Source organism: Oncorhynchus gorbuscha, linkage group LG18 (genome assembly GCF_021184085.1).
Source record: "Oncorhynchus gorbuscha isolate QuinsamMale2020 ecotype Even-year linkage group LG18, OgorEven_v1.0, whole genome shotgun sequence".
Lineage (NCBI taxonomy): Eukaryota > Metazoa > Chordata > Actinopteri > Salmoniformes > Salmonidae > Oncorhynchus > Oncorhynchus gorbuscha.
In genome coordinates this window covers 9,835,764-9,857,181 of record NC_060190.1, presented here as the reverse complement: position 1 = coordinate 9,857,181, position 21,418 = coordinate 9,835,764, and the positions used below count along the sequence as shown (strand labels likewise).

The 21,418-nt window shown below is 43.7% G+C and overlaps 1 protein-coding gene across 1 annotated transcript in view; it reads left to right on the top strand.

Annotated features, from left to right (window-relative positions):
• Positions 1 to 4,861: 4,861 nt before the first annotated feature.
• LOC124003759 (E3 ubiquitin-protein ligase NEURL1-like) overlaps positions 4,862 to 21,418 on the top strand; it is a 70,781-nt gene continuing 54,224 nt past the window's right edge. Inside the window, 1 exon segment of the mRNA XM_046312311.1 lies at positions 4,862 to 5,112. Within this exon segment, the coding sequence (XP_046168267.1) occupies positions 5,079 to 5,112 (34 nt within the window). The 5' untranslated portion in view covers positions 4,862 to 5,078.

Sequence of the window (21,418 nt, the reverse complement as noted above, 5' to 3'; positions counted from 1 at the left end):
TTAGGCGATGTACAGGTAACTGCCAGAATAAAGGAAACACTTCAGTAAATGAGGGATACAAAGTCTATTGAAAGCAGGTGCTTCCACACAGGTGTGGTTCCTGAGTTAAATAAGCAATTAACATCCCATCATGCTTAGGGTCATGTATAAAAATGCCCAGTTTCCCATTATTTCTGGCTACCATGGCTAGAAGAAGAGATCTCAGTGACATTGAAAGAGGGGTCTCAAAGGGGCATAGGGTGTGTGTGTGTGTGTGTGTGTGTGTGTGTGTGTGTGTGTGTGTGTGTGTGTGTGTGTGTGTGTGTGTGTGTGTGTGTGTGTGTGTGTGTGTGTGTGTGTGTGTGTGTGTGTGTGTGTGTGTGTGTGTGTGTGTGTGTGTGTGTGTGTGTGTGTGTGAAAAAAAACACCAAATAATGGAATGGAATGTCTTGTGGAAGAATGGTGTCGCATTTCCAATAGAGTTCCAGACACTTGCAGAATCTATGCCAAGGCGCATTGAAACTGTTCTGGCAGACTGTGGTGGCCAACGCCCTATTAAGACACTTCATGTTGGTTACCTGTATCTTTCAGATCATATGATGTTGTAAAATATTAAATTGCGTTTATATATTACCATATGGTTTTGCTACAATATAATAATTTTGAATGTTCCGTACATAGTGACATAATGTTTACTTGATAGCCATTCCATTCTTCTCTCTTTCTCTCATCCCCTCGTTCTCAGATCATATAATGTTGTAGTGTAACCTAGTAATATGTTGCACATGGTCCAGTGATTGGACGCTGGAGGCTGGCTCTGAAAAGGCACCACACGCGTCACACGGCCCTCTCAGAGTCAGACAATACGGTCCGCAGGAGACCAGGTCCAACGTTCCCCCTTAAGCATCTGCTGTCCTATTCCATTTCACCAGGCACTCAGGGATAGGTGGCAGACCCTGTTCTGTGTGTGTGTGTGTGTGTGTGTGTGTGTGTGTGTGTGTGTGTGTGTGTGTGTGTGTGTGTGTGTGTGTGCGTGCGTGCGTGCGTGCGTGCGTGCGTGCGTGTGTGTGTGTTAGGTCAGGAGGTGGGAGAAGATGTGTGTCTGTATGTGGAGGGCAGGATTATGCTAATATAATAACCCAGGCTGCAGCAGAATGCTACGTTTTTCTTGGAAACATGTCCGACTGGTTTCCAGGTGCCATTAAAATGATGTGCTCTTGTTTGTTCAGCTATAGTTTGACATCATAAAGGACCGTCTGTTCTTGATCTATCAAACTGTTCTAGATTTGGTACAGACTGGTAACAGAATCGACTGATCGACTAATCAAGGTACAGATACCTCCCACAGGGTTGATGTCCCCTTATTGTAATATACCAGATAACGTCATCAACTGAATCAGACACTTTAGCACAGCGATGAGGCCTGATCCTTGTATTGGAAATTAAAATCATCAGTCAAACATCTCCAATCAATTCCCACAGATACCCTCATATCTTTATTTGTTTGAACATTTACATTTTACATTTACATTTAAATCATTTAGCAGACGCTCTTATCCAGAGCGACTTAACCTTTTCACCGGTAGCAGATGTGGGACATTTGATTTGCAAACAACCAAACTGCCAGAAGCCAACAAACGTGTTTGTTCTTGTAGCATAACTAGGAAGCAGACAGTTAATGATCAACTGACATTCTGTAACTTAACACTGTGCATGTTCCCCTTTAGGTAGTGTGTGTGTGTGGTGTGGGTGTGTGTGCACGTGCGTGCGTGCTTGCATCTTTGTCTACACTAAGGCTAATTTCCCATAGGAAGTATCCATTTTAAACAAATCACTAGGCACAGTCAATCACATTGACCTGAGACACAACCTCAATATCTTTTAGATAATTAACAAAGGCAGAAACCAATCAAACCAATCAACAAAAAGACCTATTAATGATTCTATGTTTCTTTTTATTTTATTTGAGAATGACAGATATACTGAAGCCAATATTCTCAACCCATATTCCCATTACTATGGACATACAATTCTCACCGCCTGTAGTCTGGTGCAACCACAGATAACAAACACACAATGGAGTAGTCATAAATCCTAAACTCTGTGTGTGTGTGTGTGTGTGTGTGTGTGTGTGTGTGTGTGTGTGTGTGTGTGTGTGTGTGTGTGTGTGTGTGTGTGTGTGTGTGTGTGTGTGTGTGTGTGTGTGTGTGTGTGTGTGTGTGTGTGTGTGTGTGTGTGTGTGTGTGTGTGTGTGTGTGTGTGTGTGTGCACGTGTGTGTGTGTGTGTGTGTGTTTGGCAATCACTGCTGAGGCTAAACAGGACGTAGCCCAAAAATATGTTGTGGGATAGGACAGACCCGGACAGCTGGTGTACTTAATAATGGAACGAGCCAGGGCTGTCAGGGCTTACCCTCTGAGTCAAGACAATAAGGAGCATAAAGCTTTCCCAAAGACACTAAAACAAAAGTGGGTTTCTGTTGGAGTGAGTGTGCTTGTGTGTGTGGTGTGTGTGTGTGGGGGGGTGCCTGTCATGAGAGTGCCTGTCACGCCCTGGACATAGTTATCTTTGTTTTCTTTATTATTTTGGTTAGGTCAGCATGTGACATGGAGGTTTTATGTGTTTTGTCTTGTCTAGGGGTTTGTATGTTTATGGGGCTGTACCCTGTCTAGGTAAATTGTATGTCTATGGTTGCCTAGATTGGTTCTCAATTAGAGGCAGCTGTCTATCGTTGTCTCTGATTGGCAACCATATTTAGGCAGCCATATTCTTTGGGTATTTGTTTGGGTAATTGTTTCCTGTGTCAGTGCCACACGGGACTGTTTCCATTAGTTCACAGTTATTGTTTTTGTGTTCATGTTGAGTTTTTCTTATTAAAAACCATGGACATCTACCACGCTGCGTATTGGTCCAATCCTTGTTTCACCTCTTCAGAGGAAGTGGAAATCTGCCGTGACAGTGCCTGTAGATCAACATCCCAGAACCAGACCACTTTTATTTATTTTAGTGAGTCATGTAAGGATACACCTGGATTCACAAAGAACCCAACTTTACAGACTTAGTCATGTAACAGATATAGGACTGAGGGCCATGGTCAAAGTGGATCTTTTAAAAGGTTAGAATGGCACGCATGGAGGTCTTGTCCTTAAAAACAGGAAGACAATGGACAGAAGTGTTTTCGCCGAGCATGTCTTCATGAATGTCAGGAAATTGAAGGAAGTGTTGAACCGGTGTTGAACTGTTATTAGGCTACATTTAGCATCTATCTTTAAGAAGACATGACGGCCTACAAGGGAAAGCCAGCAGGAAGTCGGTCCGAGTCCGTTCATTGGACCTGGTTTTTGGTCAAGCTTGGCATGATCACCCTAGGAACTAGCGCGACCTCAATTGGTGACATGACAAACAGTTGAAACTGAGCCCTGTCAGACTACACCAGCTTTCCTCATTCACTCACACACACACCCCCATTCTTACTTATTTCGGCCCGGTGGTCCTGTGGGAGCATCCAGGCCAATGAAAACTCCCCTCCAATTCATTCCACCCATTTAATTAGGACTCCATGCATTTATGTTCAAAATGTGCACACCATGTGTGAGTATGATCTACAAAAACGAACCTTCGGTTTGCGGCCCTGATTTAGTTGAGATTGAAGTCACCATCTCGCCTCAAGTGTTTGTTATGGTTACGTAGCCGTAATCGTTACAGAGGGAAATGGTAAATATTATTGTCAGCATGATTCAATGGTAATGTTTTCAACTCAAACAAGAAGGGCTTAGCTAACCAGTTGTTTTCATCACTCTCCTCTGAATACTCCAAAGGGAACCTTTATGACATCACCCTCACACAACAATGCCATGTGTCACTGGGTAAAATGAATAGAATTCCCCAGCATAGATCGAAATGTCTTATTTTGAACAGTGCTGGCTCCATAGAATTAGGAATTAGAATACACTAGTTATTTAATAGGCTCTATAAGGTTGGTTCGCTAATCCTTCTTTTTTCAGTCAATTGCAATAGCGGTGGCACGTGTCAATCATGAATGATTGATTGGAGGGATATTTTTCATTCATTATACAACACAGAAGGTCAAGATAGTAGGCCTATATGCGTTCAACTATTCTTAACATTGGTTGCCTTCCCAAGATCCCCCACCACCCACCCCAACCCCCGATAGAAGCCTTTTCATTCACCCTTTTTGCCAATATCACTTACATCTGTCATTCACAAAGCCATTATCACCCTTAAGAGATATCTAAGCAGCGAGCATCCTTGAGGCTAATGTAAACTACTCCGAGGCGGAGGGGCTCCGATGTCACCGTGGATACGTGACGACAGCTTAAGTCAGAGGCGTGACTCTTGAGGGGTCACCCAGGCTGTCTGCCAGGGGCAGAGGGGCCCCGAGGCACACCAGGAAGAAGAAGGGACTCACTTGAGGTGAAAGGCAGAGTGCTGAGGGTAAAGAATGTGACCACTTGGTTCCTCTGCCCCACTCTGGACCCAAACATAGTGTGGTTACTCATGAGAGAGAGGGGAGGACACTGTGAGAGATAAGCCCATAGAACGAGAGCTCCAGCATAGCCTATAGGTCTCACGTAGTCTGGCTATGTCCACACTCTCCATTGTATACTATGCACATCTTCGTTTTAGATTGACAGTGCTTTAAAATGATTTGCAAGACAAATTCTCTCCAGAAGGAAACACAACGTTCGATTGTATTTTATTATATTCTATTATAGGGTAAAGCCTACCCTGAAATTGTCCAAGTGTCCATGTTACTCGTATCCTTTATGATTGTTGGAAACTGGCAGCGAGTGCGTTAATGACGCTTTGTCTTGACTCCACCTTTTATGTAAATGTCTGTGTGTGAGTGGGGCTCAAGGCACTGAGGGCGCACAGTGAATGGAGGAGCAGCCTTCACTACCGCTCTGCTTGGTGCTTAGGGGACCTGGAGTGCACTGTGTTTATATTCCAATCGGGAGAAAGAACGACCGCTCTGGATGTAGCCTCCAATCATGTTGTCGGCGTTGGATTGTGCATCAACACCGCAAGTGTTTGAATATTGAGAGCTGGGATATAAGGGCTGCCGACTGGAATTGTAGTCATGGGAGGCCAGATAACGCGAAATGCCTTGTACGGTAAGAAAACATAACATTTAGATACACTCATAGATCACGTCACCATTGCTTATACTGTACACACTGTAGGTTATAGTTTCGTTCAATTTGCAATGCAATGGAGAATAGTTGGAGAGTGCAATTCCTGTCGCGTAAAATAACGTTACGTGTGTGTCAGGTAGGCTACCCAAATTCTGATGTCACACAGATGTCACACCAGAGACAGTTCATTCTAGACATTTGCATACATTTGCTAGCGCTACAGAAGGCTATTCCCCAGTATATATATATTTCCCTTTGATCAGTGTTATAGTAGAAATACAAACATTAAAGCGTTTCCTTTAGGTCGATTTGATACATTTTGTATTAATTGCAGTTAAATCATTTATAGCAATTTATAGGAAAACCTGCTGATGTCATTATTCGTCTATCATCCCTTGTCCGTTTCCACGTTGATACCATCGTTTGCGTACTTCCTCAGTCGCCTTCTGTTGATGATGGTAACTGCAGACGCAGTTTGTAAGAAAGTTGCGCCACCCCCCCCCTACCCCCCCCCCCCCCCCCCCCCCCCCCCCCCCAGTATATTTCAGTTGTCTCACATTGGTGTGGGGGTTCCCCCACTCTGTGCACTGGGGGAAGTCAGTCATATCCAGCTGTGCTGTTAGTGGGCCAATCAATAAATCAATTTGTGTTTACTGTATGTGGGCTATCACAGCTTAGCTCATCCTCTGCACAGCCTTATTGCCAAGTCCCAGAATTACAGTCAATGTCTCTAAAGAACAACATTTTAAAGGATTCCGTGGGCCTATGAAATGGTATTTTAACTATAAACATGACATGTATTCATTGCACTGGGACCCTTCAGTGCAAGGGGAAACAAGTCCATTTCTGCAAGGCTGTAATTCAGAAAACACTGCATCGTTTATCATTGAGCGTACGTTATATGTCCTATTATTCAAGTCTATGGGTTGTCACACATGTAGGTCAGAACACATCTAATAACACATACAATCACATCCACCCAAGTAATATAATAAATACCATTACATTTTTTAATTTAACCTTTATTTAACTTGGCAAGTCAGTTAATAACCAATTCTTATGTACTGCCTTGTTCAGGGGCTGAACGACAGATTTGCCCCAACTCTCCAACCACTTGGCTACCTGACGCCTCAATATACAGTTGAATAAAAACACAGTGCTGCTGCAATGCATTGGATCAGGTTACTAAAGGCCTTGTCTAGATAACACATGTTGACTTCGTTGTCTGGACCTGTAGCTGTGGAGTGGCTTACCTCCACCATACGGACATCAAGTCCCGCACAGCCTCCCAGGAGTCAGGTCTAATTAAAGCCCATTGATGAATCCAATTAGGTGGATAAGGACACAGTAGTGCCTGATACAACAGGACAGGACAGCAGAATGTATGTGTGTGTGTGTGTGTGTGTGACTTCTCACTGTAGGATCAAGGTCAAAGGCCTAGTTTCTTGGTTTTACACTGCTCTTGCTGTATCTATATGAAAGGCGTTAGCTGAAATCTAACTTTCTGTACGATTTTAAGTGAAGGAGTTTCTGTGTATAGGCTAAAGTGTGAAGTGGTGAAAAAGCAGTAAAGTCAGTTCTGTAGCAGAACACATCAGGACAGTGTTGTGTTGGGGCTTGATTGTGTAATGGAGTTCTCTGCTGAATGTGTTGGGAGCACTTGTTGAGGCTCTTTATCGACTCAAAGTGGGCCAGCCTTTCACCCTTGATCGTGTGTGCGTGCGTGCGTCTGTGTGTGTGTCACTGTGTTTTTAATGAGGTTTGAGTGGCCCTAGACTTTGAGTGTAAGTTAGTACATTCTTTAAAATAGAACTGCCACTGTGGATAGGAAGAGAGGGAGAGAGATACTGAAGAGTTGAGTTGAGATGAGAAATCAATGTGTGTGTGTGTGTGTGTGTGTGTGTGTGTGTGTGTGTGTGTGTGTGTGTGTGTGTGTGTGTGTGTGTGTGTGTGTGTGTGTGTGTGTGTGTGTGTGTGTGTGTGTGTGTGTGTGTGTGTGTGTGTGTGTGTGTGTGTGTGTGTGTGTGTGTGTGTGTGTGTGTGTGTGTGTGTGTGTGTGTGTGTGTGTGAGAGAATGTTATCCTCTATTGGAAGCTCAGTCTCCAAATACGAGCTGCTGATTGGTGTGAATGTCTTATCAATGTTCCGTATCTCACCTTGTCCTGCGAACATAAAATTTAATTTGGATATAGTCATGGGACTGAAGAAATGCACACAGATCACTCATCATGCAGAGGCCAAGAGGCTGTTCATGATTAACGGCTAAAGTCGTATTACACATATCGTCTGTATCAAGTCAATGGAAGGAGACACACACAGAGGGAGACACACACAGAGGGAGACACACACAGAGGGAGACACACACACAGAGAGAGAGAGAGAGAGAGAGAGAGAGAGAGAGAGAGAGAGAGAGAGAGAGAGAGAGAGAGAGAGAGAGAGAGAGAGAGAGAGAGAGAGAGAGAGAGAGAGAGAGAGAGAGAGAGAGAGAGAGAGAGAGAGAGAGAGAGAGAGAGAGAGAGAGAGAGAGAGAGAGAGAGAGAGAGAAAGAATTAATTCATAAATATGAATGAAACAAGTAGGAATAGAGAGAGAGCAGTAAGACAGGGTCTACTAACAGAGTAGTGCCCAGTGTGTTTAATCATGGCCTCTTGCCATGGTGTGACAGGAACATATGTCTAGGGGGTCAAGTGGCATTGGTGGTTGGTGACCGTATAGTGATCGTGCCACCAGTGTCTCCCTCCCTGTGGATCCAGACTGGGTTAACGTAAGTCAACACACACATAGTGTCACACACACACACATATACACTTTGTGACAATGCACATACCCCTGTTGTCGTCATATTCCTCTTGACTTGACAGGTCACCTTCGAGGCGGCACATAACAACTTTGTGTTTGTGTGTGTGTTTGTGTGTGTGTGCATGCGTGCATTTGTGCGTCAGTAAAAATAGCATCCTGCTTGCAATCAATATACTCTCACCAGGCTCCTCCACAAAGCACTACAAATCTCCTGCGGAGGAGCATAGAGTCATTATATTGTCATATCGAATTGAAAATGGTTATTACTTATTGCAGCTGCGTAACACTGTTCTCTGGGGAAATGTGGCAACATGGGTGAGCTCAGGTGAGCGACTTAGCGAGACGAGAGTCCTGACGTGAGGTCTTTATTAAGTTGGACAGCTCACCTTGCACTCTCAGGCCGTCATGACACCATGATGATGGTGTTTAAATTATTCAGCTGACACAGTCTCGGTTGAAGCAGAGGGAAAGGCTATTTGAGAATGGAGCTTGCAATGTCGGTACATTTAGCTTGTGTTGATAGTACATTTTGTATATATTTTGTGTGGAATTGCGCACAGGAATAGTTCTCTTCTTTCCATTCGTTTTCCTTTTGTTATCTTGAAAATATTTTTATCTTGAAAACTCTCGGGCCTTGCATCTATTAAGTGCAAATCAATGGTATTGTCATGTCGTTGCCTAGCAGCAGACGAGGTAGCCTAGGTTACCACAAACATAAGAGCTGCCATGGCGCCCAGTTAGAAGAACCGTAGAGCAGCCATAGCTACAGTATCACTGGCAGTATTCTCTTCCTACCTGTAAACCCAAGAGGATAGTATTGGGTTTTATGCACTTGATCTGTATCTCTGTCATAGCAGCTGTCATTCACACATTTACACTTAGTAACCTCAGCCTCGTATACCTCAGTCTAGCTTATATTACCAGTATGTTGTTTACACATTTACACTTAGTAACCTCAGCCTCGTATACCTCAGTCTAACTTATATTACCAATATGTTGTTTACACATTTACACTTAGTAACCTCAGCCTCGTATACCTCAGTCTAACTTATATTATCAATATGTTGTTTACACATTTACACTTAGTAACCTCAGCCTCGTAAACCTCAGTCTAACTTATATTACCAGTATGTCATTCACACATAAACACTAGCAACTCCAGCCTCCAGTAAATGAAATTGCTTGTCTATAACACAAATTGCTTGTCTATAACACAAGTTGCTTGTATATAACACAAATTGCTTGTCTATAACACAAGTTGCTTGTCTATAACATATATTGCTTGTCTATAACACATATTGCTTGTCTATAACACATATTGCTTGTCTATAACACAAATTGCTTGTCTATAACACAAATTGCTTGTCTATAACACCATTTTTTTGTCTATAACACAAGTTGCTTGTCTATAACACAAATTGCTTGTCTATAACACATATTGCTTGTCTATAACACATATTGCTTGTCTATAACACATATTACTTGTCTATAACACATATTGCTTGTCTATAACACAAATTGCTTGTCTATAACACATATTGCTTGTCTATAACACAAATTGCTTGTCTATAACACAAATTGCTTGTCTATAACACAAACATTATGAATGTATGATCCATAGAGGCACCTCAGTATATTGTTAGATTGATTAATGTGAGTGTGATTCATTGATTAATTTCATAGTTGTTGGTACATGAAGCCAAAACGCCATTTGCTCATGATATACACATTGTATATGTGCGTTCAGACAACCTATGCAAACATCGTTAAAATGTTGTTTGTCGCATCCCGGGAGGTGCAGTGGTCTAAGGCACTGCATTGCAGTGCTAGCAGTGCCACCAGAGACTCTGGGATCAAGCCCAGGCTCTGTCGCAGCAGGCCGTGACCGGGAGATCCATGGGTTGACGCACAATTGGCCTAGCGTCGTCCGGCCTAGCGTTGTCCGGGTTAGGGAGGGTTTGGCTGGTCGGGATAATCCCTGTCTCATCGCACACTAGCGCACACTAGTGACTCCTGTGGTGGGCCGAGCACAGTGCATGCTGACCAGGTCGCCAGGTGCACAGTGTTTCCTCCGAACACATTGGTACGGCTGGCTTCCGGCTTGGATGAATGCTGTGTTAAGAAGCAGTGTGGCTTGGTTGGGTTGTGTTTCGGAGGACGCGTGGCTTTCGACCTTCATCTCTCCCGAGCCTGTATGGGAGTTATTGGATACCATGAAATTGGGGAGAAAAAGGGGGTAAAACATTTTTTTTTTTTTTTGAAACTAAATACGAAATGTAGATCCTGTATTTATTTTGTGTAATCTTTATTTTATACAACTTTTTCATTCCCCCAATTTCCTTTATTTGTAAGCAGACATTCAAATCCTCTATTCCTGGTGCTACTCTTGTGAAATAAGAAGTGACTGTGGGTCGATCATAAGGCTAAGTCTGCCCAGAGTGTGTGTGTGTGTGTGCATTCGTGCAATTCTATGTGTGCATGCTCGTGCATGTCTGTGTGTTGGTCCCGGATCTCTGGAGGATTTGTGTTTTGTAGAAAAGCAAGCCTGGGGAGCTAGGGGTGACACGTGGAAATTAGTTTGTATTTTTTATTTTTTGTCATTTAGCAGACGCTCTTATACAGAGCGACTAACAGGAGCAATTAGGGATAAGTGCCTTGCTCAAGGGCGCTTCGACAGATTTCACCTAGTCAGCTTGGGGATTCAAACCAGCAACCTCTTGGGTTACTGGCTGAACTTCTTAACTGCTAGGCTAACACCCAGCCCACACTTCAATGAAGAGGAGAGAGGGGAGGTTATGTTGCTTTGCTGTGGGTCTCAGTTGCTGATAGACACCCTGGCAAGCTCCATTGTCCCTGCATTCTTAGAATCCTGCTTGCCCTATGTTGCCACAGCGATTCTGTTTATGGCTTCATTATGCTTTGATTGGCACATTGTGCGAGGATAGTATGACACAATACCTGTTTTCTTGTGGAATCATAACTGTGTATTATAAGGAGAATAGTATTATGATGACTAATACCATGTGTATTATGAAGACATTATAGTATTATGATGACGAATACCATGTGTATTATGAAGGTATTATAGTATTATGATGACTAGTACCATGTGTATTATGAAGATATTATAGTATTATGATGACTAATACCATGTGTATTATGAAGGTATTATAGTATTATGATGACTAGTACCATGTGTATTATGAAGACATTATAGTATTATGATTGGTACCATGTGTATTATGAAGACATTATAGTATTATGATTAGTACCATCTGTATTATGAAGACATTATAGTATTATGTTTAGTACCATGTGTTTTATGAAGATATTATAGTATTATTTTTATTTTTACATTTTAAAATGTATTATGATTAGTATAATGTATATTATGAAGACATTATAGTATTATGATTAGTACCATGTGTTTTATGAAGACATTATAGTATTATGTTTAGTACCATGTGTATTATGAAGACATTACAGTATTATGATTAGTACCATGTGTATTATGAAGACATTAGTATTATGATTAGTACCATGTGTATTATGAAGACATTAGTATTAAATATAAAAAATAAAATATAAATATTATTTGATTAGTACAGTCATGTGTATTATGAAGACATTAGCTACACAGGACCACATTTTATGATTAGTACCATGTATATTATGAAGACATTAGTATTATGATTAGTACCATGTGTATTATGAAGACATTATAGTATTATGATTAGTACCATGTGTTTTATGAAGACATTATAGTATTATGTTTAGTACCATGTGTATTATGAAGACATTATAGTATTATGATTAGTACCATGTGTTTTATGAAGACATTATAGTATTATGTTTAGTACCATGTGTATTATGAAGACATTACAGTATTATGATTAGTATTATGATTTCCTCCAAGACAAAAAAGGTAAATCCACAAGGTGGAAGGTAAAGCACAAAAAGCCTCAAAAGATACTCAAAAACAAACAAACAAGAACAAAAAACAGAATTCCACAAGAGAGTCCACCGGGATCAACAAGAGTTCTCAGAGTACTAGGGCTGGGTGCTAACATACAAACACAGAGCAAAGAACAGAGGAAAACAAAGGGTTTAAATACAATCAGGGGAAACGAGGCACAGGTGCAAATAATAATGGGGATCAAGGGAAAACAAAAGGTCAAAAGGCACAATGGGGGCATCTAGTGACCAAAAACCGGAACAACCCTGGCCAAATCCTGACAATGGCTGGCAAGCCTATTCACAGGCTAACCTCAATCTACCCTACAGTACATAAACTGTGTGTGGCAGGTCAGTGAGTAAGGTAGTGTAGTAAACAACGGAAGATAAGATGAAGAATGAAAGTGGTGAAAGTAGTAGCAAAAAGTAGTAGTAAAAAAACACACTGTCTAATCCTTGGTCTATATCCTAATCTGACTTTGGTGCAGGCCATGTTCTCCTTCACATGACCGTCTCTGGTAAACAAACTATATTAAGTAGAATCAAAGTTTACTTGTCAGATACAGAGACTACAGAAGGTGTAAACGGTACTGTGAAATAAATGGTTATTGCGTAGTGGAGTCTTTTTTTCAGACCCAAAATGCCAACCCATACTATCATGCACCATGCACAATTTTGCAGGTCGCTAAAGTTATCCAACTTGGTTCAATGTTAGCTTGCTAGCTAACATGAGGCTATAACTACCAGCTCTCTCAGGGTGGAGGGCCCTGAACTGACGAATGAGGTCAGGGTCCAGTATGTCTTTGGCGGGAACCCAGGAGCGCTCCTCGGGCCATAGCCTTCCCAGTCCACCAGATACTGCCAGGACCGCTACACCCGGCGGGAATCCAGTATCCGATGGACGGTATAAGCCGGCTGGCCACCAATGACACGAGGCGGAGGGGGAGGTCTGTCTGCCAGGACAAGGGGAGAAAAAACAACAGGTTTTAATAAGGAAATGTGAAACGTGGGATTAATCTTAAGGGATCTGGGTAAGTGTAGGCGATAAGAAACTGGGTTAACTCTCCTGGCAACCTTAAAGGGACCGATGTATTTTTGGGACAGCTTGCGAGACTCCACCCGTAGTGGTAAGTCTCTTGTGGAGAGCCAGACTCTCTGGCCGGGGCGCAGGGTAGGCCCGGGACGGCGACGTCTGTTGGCTTGTTGTTGGTACATCTGTGAGGAACGCATAAGATTAAGACGGGTCTTCCTCCACATAAGCCGACAGCTTCTGACGAACTTCAAGGCTGAAGGCACTCTGACTTCTGCCTCCTGGTCTGGGAACAATAGAGGGGCATAGCCAAACTGACACTCGTGCGGGGACATACCAGTGGAGGAGGAGCGCAAGGTGTTGTGCGCGTATTCGGCCCAAACAATGAAGGACGACCATGTGGACGGGTTGTTACGAGTCATACATCGGAGGGTGGTTTCCAGCTCTTGATTCATCCTCTCTGTTTGGCCCGTTGGACTCCAGATGGTACCCTGAAGATAGACTGGCAGAAGCCCCCATGAGTTGGCAGAAGGCCTTCCAAAACCTAGAGGCGAACTGGGAACCTCTGTCAGAAACCATATCTTGAGGAATGCCGAAGACTTGGAACACATGATTAATTACCAACTCAGCCGTTTCCTTGGCAGAAGGTAACTTAGTCAGAGGGACGAACCTGGCCGCCTTTGAAAACCTGTCGATAATGACTAGGATAGTAGTATTGCCATGGGATGGAGGAAGGCCAGTAATGAAGTCCAACGAGATATGGGACCAGGGTCTGTGGGGAACAGGTAAAGGGTGAAGGAGTCCTTGCGGGCGGAGGTGAGAAGATTTGCCCTGGCAGCACACGGGGCAGGCATTGACGAAAGTGGCAACGTCTTCTCTTATGGTAGGCCACCAGAACTTACGCTGGATGAACTCCAAGGTGCGACCTACGCCCGGGTGACAGGTGAGGCGAGAGGAGTGCCCCCACAGAAGGACCTGAGTCCTCACTGCCTTGGGGACAAACAACCGATTGGCAGGACCTCCTTTCGGGTCCGGTTCAATAGCTTGAGCTCGTCTCACGGTATCCTCAATTTGCCACGTGATCGGAGCCACGATCTTAGCAGCAGGAAGGACAGGCATGTCCGTGTCATCTCGAATGGCAGGAGCGTAGACTCGGGACAGGGCATCCGGTTTGAGATTCTTCGACCCGGGCCGATAGGTGAGGATAAACTGGAATCGATTGAAGAAAAGAGACCATCTAGCTTGTCTAGAGTTCAACCGCTTCGCCTGCTGGATAATCTGGATACTCCAGATTTTTGTGGTCCGTAAGCACTTGAAACGGGTGAGAAGCCCCCTCGAGCCAGTGTCTCCATTCCTTCAATGCCATCTTAACCGCTAGGAGTTCACGATCCCCCACATCGTAGTTCCTCTCAGCCGGGGTAAGCCAGTGTGAGAAGAAAGCGCACGGATGAAGCTTCTTGTCTTCACCCCTCTGAGACAGGACAGCTTCAACACCAACCTCTGAGGCGTCTACCTCCACCACAAACGGTTCATCCGTAGTCGGTAGTATCAGGATGGGAGCATAGAGGACGCTCTGCTTGAGTCCTTGGAAGGCCGTCTCAGCTTCTCTTCCCCACAAAAACCTTGCATTGCCACCCTTGGTTAAAGCTGAGAGAGGGGCTGCCACCAAGCTGAAGTTCTTGATGAACTTGCGGTAAAAGTTAGTGAAGCCCAGGAAACGCTGAACTTCCTTAACGGATTTGGGGGTGGGCCAATCCGCTACCGCCCCTACCTTCCTGGTGTCCATTTGGACTCGACCGGGTTCCACTACAAATCCCAGGAATTGTACTCGGGATGAATGGAATTCACATTTTTCCGGGTTAACGTACAGATGGCTGTCTAGGAGGCGTTTGAGTACTTGTCTGACATGCTTAGTGTGTTCTTTGAAGAGAGCTCGAAAAGATGAGGATGTCATCCAAGTAAACGAACACAAATATGTTAAGCATATCCCTAAGCACATTGTTTATGAGTGCTTGGAACACCGCTGGGGCGTTGGTCAGGCCGAAGGGCATCACCAAGTATTCATAGTGACCAGTAGGCGTGTTGAAAGCGGTCTTCCACTCATCACCAGGTCTGATCCGCACAAGATGGTATGCGTTCCGCAGGTCAAGCTTAGTGAAAACAACTGCTTCCTGGAGCAGCTTGAAGGCTGTGGCCATAAGGGGTAGCGGGTAACAGTTATGGCATTGAGTCCCCGGTAGTCGATGCAAGGACGTAATCCACCGTCTTTCTTGGCCACAAAGAAAAACCCTGCTCCCGCCGGGGAGGTGGATGGACGCATGAGGCCTGCTTCCAGAGCGTCCTTGATGTAGGTATCCATAGCAGCTCGTTCGGGTGGAGATAGGGAAAAGATCCGACCCCTGCGAGGGCAAGTGCCCGGAAACAGTTCGATGGGGCAATCATAAGGTCTATGGGGTGGTAGCATGGTGGCCCTCTGTTTGCTAAATACCAGTTTGAGGTCATGGTAACACTCGGGAACTCGGGTCAGGTCGATGGATTCTAAAGACTCGGGAGTAGAACTCTGGGAATTCGGGAAAATACAAGTAGCTTGGCACGTAGGACCCCACTGCTTGATAGTGCCCACAGACCAGTCGATGTGAGGGTTATGGCTGTGAAGCCAGGGGTATCCAAGGACGAGAGGGAACTCGGAACAGGAGATCAAATGAAAGTTCATCAATTCCTGGTGTTGTGAAACTGAAAGTTGCAAGGAGGTAGTGACATGAGTGACAAGTCCAGATCCCAAAGGGCTTCCATCCAAAGTAGTAACCCTCATGGGGTCACTTAGAGGTTCAGAGGGAACGCCATTCTCCTTCGCCCAGACACCATCCATGAAGTTACCTGCGGCTCCAGAGTCTACCAAGGCTTGAAGGTGAAGCTTGTGGTTGTCCAAGGAAAGGGTGACTGGAATGAGCAAACGGGAGTTGGACGGATGGGAGGAGGTTATGTTTCCCGTTACAGTTCTCCCCGGTCTGTACGGGACAGAGCGTTTCCCTGGAGCCCGGGACACGTGGAACGGAAATGGCCCGGTTTGCCGCAATATAGACAGCATCGCTCCCTCATCCGGCGGTCTCTCTCAGCCTGGGAGATGCGTCCAATCTGCATGGGTTCCAGTGGAGCCAGCGAGGATAAAGGTGGGGACTCGGAGCTGGGACTGATAGGGGCTAGAGGTCTACGGTTGAGTTCTCTCTCTCTCAGACGCTGGTCAATGCGTGAGGCCAACTTGATCAGGGACTCGAGATTGTCCGGTGGTTCCCGAGTGGCCAGTTCATCTTGGATAGTGCCGTTACACTGTCACTAACCCGTGCAGTGTGTGGATAAGAATGACATTCCCTCGTAGATACATACAGTACATGCACTAAATAGGGAATAGGCTGTCAATTGAGACGCAGCCCCTTCTCAGTCTAGATACACGTACAACTATTGCGGGAAGATTAGTTTACACTTTTACAAAGATGTTCATTGAAGGATGACGATTCTTAGTCACACAGAAGCCGTGTGTGTTTCCGACATTGATTAGACTTGTCATTACTGTGTGGTCATTAGCGAAATAAGTCCCTACACGCGCGCTCGCGCACACACACACACACACCTCTCCAGGCTATGGAAGGAGAACCACAGTATGCACAATGTTTATCCATAAAGAGACGTCCTTGACCTTTGGGAGAGAGGGAGAGACATGCGCACACACACACACACTAATGAGGATGTTGCTGTGTTATGGGAGGCACCTTCCGGACTAGTAGGTTAAATAGAGCCATTTTGAAGCCATGACGGTCACAGTGTGTGTGTGTGTGTGTGTGTGTGTGTGTGTGTGTGTGTGTGTGTGTGTGTGTGTGTGTGTGTGTGTGTGTGTGTGTGTGTGTGTGTGTGTGTGTGTGTGCGTGTGTTCGCGTGTGTTCATGCGTGTGTTTTCTGTGTGTGACAGACACCAACTTTGGACACGTTGCTGGAGCAACTACAAGATCTGATAGGAGCACCTTATCCATTTTACATTTAAGTCATTTAGCAGACGCTCTTATCCAGAGCGACTTACAAATTGGTGCATTCACCTTATGACATCGAGTGGAACAGTCACTTTACAATAGTGCATCTAAATCTTATCCCTACCTACAGTGCATTTGGAAAGTATTCAGACCCCTTGACTTATTCTAATTTTTTTCTTCTTATTTCACAGCCTTATTCTAAAATGTATTAAATACATTGTTTTTCTTATACATTTTCACACAATACCCCATAATGACAAAGTGAAAACTGTTTTTTAGAAATGTTTGAATATGTCTTAAAAATAAGAAACAGAAATACCTTATTTAGGAAGGTTCGGATAGCTTTTTTTCCCTTAATAAATACAATTATCACTTAAAAACTGCATTTTGTGTTTACTTGGGTTATCTTTGTGTAATATTAAAATGTGTTTGATGATCTGAAACATTTAAGTGTGACAAATGTGCAAAAAAATAAAAAACCAGGAAGGGGGAAAATACCTTTTCACGGCACTGTAAGTATTCAGATGCTTTGCTATGAGACTCGAAATTGAGCTCAGGTGCATCCATTGATCATCCTTGAGATGTTTGTACAACTTGATGGGAGTCCACCTGTGGTAAATTGAATTGATTGGACATGATTTGGAAAGGCACACACCTGTCTGTATAAGGTCCCACATTTGACAGTGCATGTCAGAGCAAAAACCAATCCATGAGGTTGAAGGAATTGTCCGTAGAGCTCCATGACAGGATTGTGTCAAGGCACATATCTGGGGAAGGGTACCAAAACATTTCTGCAGCATTGAAGGTCCCCAAGAAAAGAGTGGCCTCCATCATTTTTAAATGGAAGAAGTTTGGAACCATCAAGACTCTTCCTAGAGCTGGCCGCCGGCCAAACTGAGCAATCGGGGGAGAAGGGCCTTGGTCAGGGAAGTGACCAAGAACATGATGGTCACTCTGACCGAGCTCCAGAGTTCCTCTGTGGAGATGGGAGAACCTTCCAGAAGAACAACCATCTCTGCAGCACTCCAACAATTTATGGTAGAGTGGCCAGGCGGAAGCCAGTCCTCAGTAAAAGGCACAACATTCCGCTTGGAGGCCCCTTAAGGACTCTCAGACCATGAGAAACAAGATTCTCTGATCTGATGAAACCAAGATTGAACTCTTTGGCCTGAATGCCAAGCATCATGTCTGGAGGATAACCTGGCATCATCCCTACGGTGAAGCCTGGTGGTGGCAGCATCATGCTGTAGGGATGTTTTTCAGCAGAATGGACTGGGCTACTAGTCAGGATCGAGGGAAAGATGAACGGAGCCAAGTACAGAGAGATCCTTGATTAAAAGCTGCTCCAGACTGCTCAGACTCTCAGACTGGGATGAAGGTTCACCTTCCAACAGGACAACAACCCTAAGCACACAGCCAAGACAACACAGGAGTTGCTTCAGGTCAAGTCTCTGAATGTCCTCCAGCCAGAGCCTGGACTTGAACATCTCTGGAGAGACCTGGAAATAGCTCTGCAGCGAAGCTCCCCACCCAACCTGACAGATCTTGATAGGATTTGCAGATAAGAATGGGAGAAACTTGCCAAGCTTGTAGTGTCATACCCCAAAAGATTCAAGGCTCTAATCGCTGCCAAAGGGTCTGAATGCTTATGTCAATATGATATTTCAGTCTTTTATTTTTAATACATGTGTAACAATGTCTAAAAAGCTGTTTTACTTTGTCGTTATGGGTCATTGTGCGTAGATTGAGGAGGGGGGAAAAAACTATTTAACACATTTTAGAATAAGGCTGTAATGTAACAAAATGTGGAAAAGTCAAGGGGTCTGGATACTTTCCAAATGCACTGTATATGTACACACAGTATCTACCTCAATTACCTCGTATCCCTGCACATTGACTCAGTACTGGTACCCCCTATATATAGCCAAGTTACCGTTACTCATTGTGTATTTATTATTATGTGTTATTCCGTTCTATTATTTCTCTATTTTCTTTCTCTGCATTGTTGGGAAGGGCCCGTAAATAAGCATTTCCCCTGTTCGTTTACAAAGCATGTGACAAATAACATTTGATTTGATTGAAATACCCCTTGTGTCTCACATTCCTCTCTACCTGATTCATATAGTTACCTCTCTTGTGTACAGAAAGAAATCAATCAAACTGGACACTGAACTTAGGCTCCAAGCTCGCTTTTCGCCTTCGAAAATAGCTCGCTAACAGTGAATTAATCATCTTTGGCTAATGGAATCAAATTGAGGTATTCATCATTATAAACAATGTTTCAATGCAGAGCTTGAATAGGAGAGTGGCTCCATGTGTAAACTATGTGCGCACACAGAACATCACCAAAACAATTACCATAATTGGTCTTTTTCAGCTCACTGTTATTCGGTAGGAATTGTACCCTCAACTCGAAATATACACTCTCAGAAAAAAGGGTTCTTTGGCTGTCCCCATAGGAGAACCCTTTTTCGTTCCAGGTAGAACTCTTTCAGGTTCCATGTAGAACCCTCTGGGGAAAGGGTTCTACATTGAACCCAATACTGTTCTACCTGGAACCAAAAAGGGTTCTTCAAAGTGTTCTCCTATGGGACAGCCGAAGAACCCTTTTAGGTTCTCGACCTTGTTTTCTAAGAGTGTAACCAATGGCAGCGAGAGCACAAATTAGGCATGTGAAATCCTATCAACACCATGTATGAGGTGGAAGGACCTGTTACACATGACCGGACTTGGAGCTTCGTAATCATTGGCTTCATCACCCAATATGCTTCCATCCTTCCACAGATGTTACTTGAGGTCAAATTGTAGGCATTGGGAAATGTTGATTTAATTAACTAGAAAAGTCAGTTAAGATGGAACTCCTGATCACGGCCGGTTGTGATACAGCCCAGGATCAAAACGGTGTCTGTAATGACGCCTCTAGCACTGAGATGCAGTGCCTTAGACCGCTGCACCACTCAGGAGCCCACCTATTGAGAACTGGAAGGGGAATTCTCAGGGAAGGTTGGTCATTCTGAATAATCCTCCCATGGTACAGACGTAGGATCTTAATTTGATCACTCTTTTGTTAACGATCATTTTCCTGTACTGCAGGAAATGCAAACTTGTAGTGTATTCAAGGTTTAAAAAGGCTTCTAAAATTTGTAATTTCCACTTTTCCATTTCTATCTTGATTTTCCATAATATAAAATGCATCCACCCCTACAAAGAAAATATCCATTAATTATAATCCACATAATAATTCACATTTCCTGTTGCTGCAGGATTATTTTCCTGCTGTAGCAAACTGGCTCAATTTAAAATACGACATCTGTATTGAGGCACTCAAAGATCTTCAGGCACATTACAAGTCCAGCTAGAGAGTGATAAGGTCAAACAGTCTTTTCCCCATACACCTTTTTCCCATATCTTAGTCTGGTAATGCTAGGCCTGGGCACTGTCAGTTGGCATGGAGATATGCAGATCTAGGATCTTAATTTGATCACTCTTTTGTTGCATGAAATGTCTTGCATAAGAAGAAATGTAAACTTGTAGTGTATTCGAGGTCTAAAAAGGCATCGAAAGTTTGTAATTTACACTCTGAAATTCCATACTTGATTTTCTCTTCGCGAAAAATGTATCAACCCCTACAAAAATGTCCATTAATTATAATCCACATAATAATTCACATTTCCTGTTGCTGCAGGATTATTTTCTTGCGGTGCGAAACGCAGGTTCGAATTGTTCAACATGAATATTCTTCTGGAGGCAGCTCTGCAGAGTGGTCACTAGCTGGCACAGCTATAAAGTCATAAAACCACACTGCTACTGTATTTATACTTGGGATATTGCTTTTCAACAGTAAAAGTTCAAACATCGCTCATCATTCAAACTGCCCCTAATGCCTATCCCCAACCTCAAAAATGGCCTTCAGCGATGTTTGAACTTTTACTATTGAAAAGCAATATCCCAAGTATAAATACAATAAAGTACAGACAGTAAAGGGTAAAAAAATATATATATTTCTGAGCAAACGAGTGTTTTTTAGACACAACTGAAAACTTCAAGGAGTAGCGCAGTCTAGGAGTTGGTCAGATGGGAATCTGTGATGTCATTGACCTCCCCCTTGCTTGAGGAGCAATAGAGAACAAAAGAGGAAAGGCCCACCCCCACTTGTGTTATGTCATGACATACCTGGACCACCTATTGAGATGTGCTTTTTGTTAAGTAAATCAGGTGTTGAATGAGGTGAAAAGGAGACTGGAGTGCCTCTTTAAATTAAGACCGAAAAGCTAACCGCTGGGCTATTTAAAGGGGAATCGCTCAGTTCTGTATCCAGGACAAGACCAATGACAAGAAACGTCAACCTGCATTAGAAACTGGTCAAATTAATATCCTACATCTGTAGGTATTGACAGACAGACTTCCAGAAAGCATAAATCACAGCAATCCTTTATGGAAAAACGACTTTCATTCAGATGGGCCAAGATGAGTTTGGAAG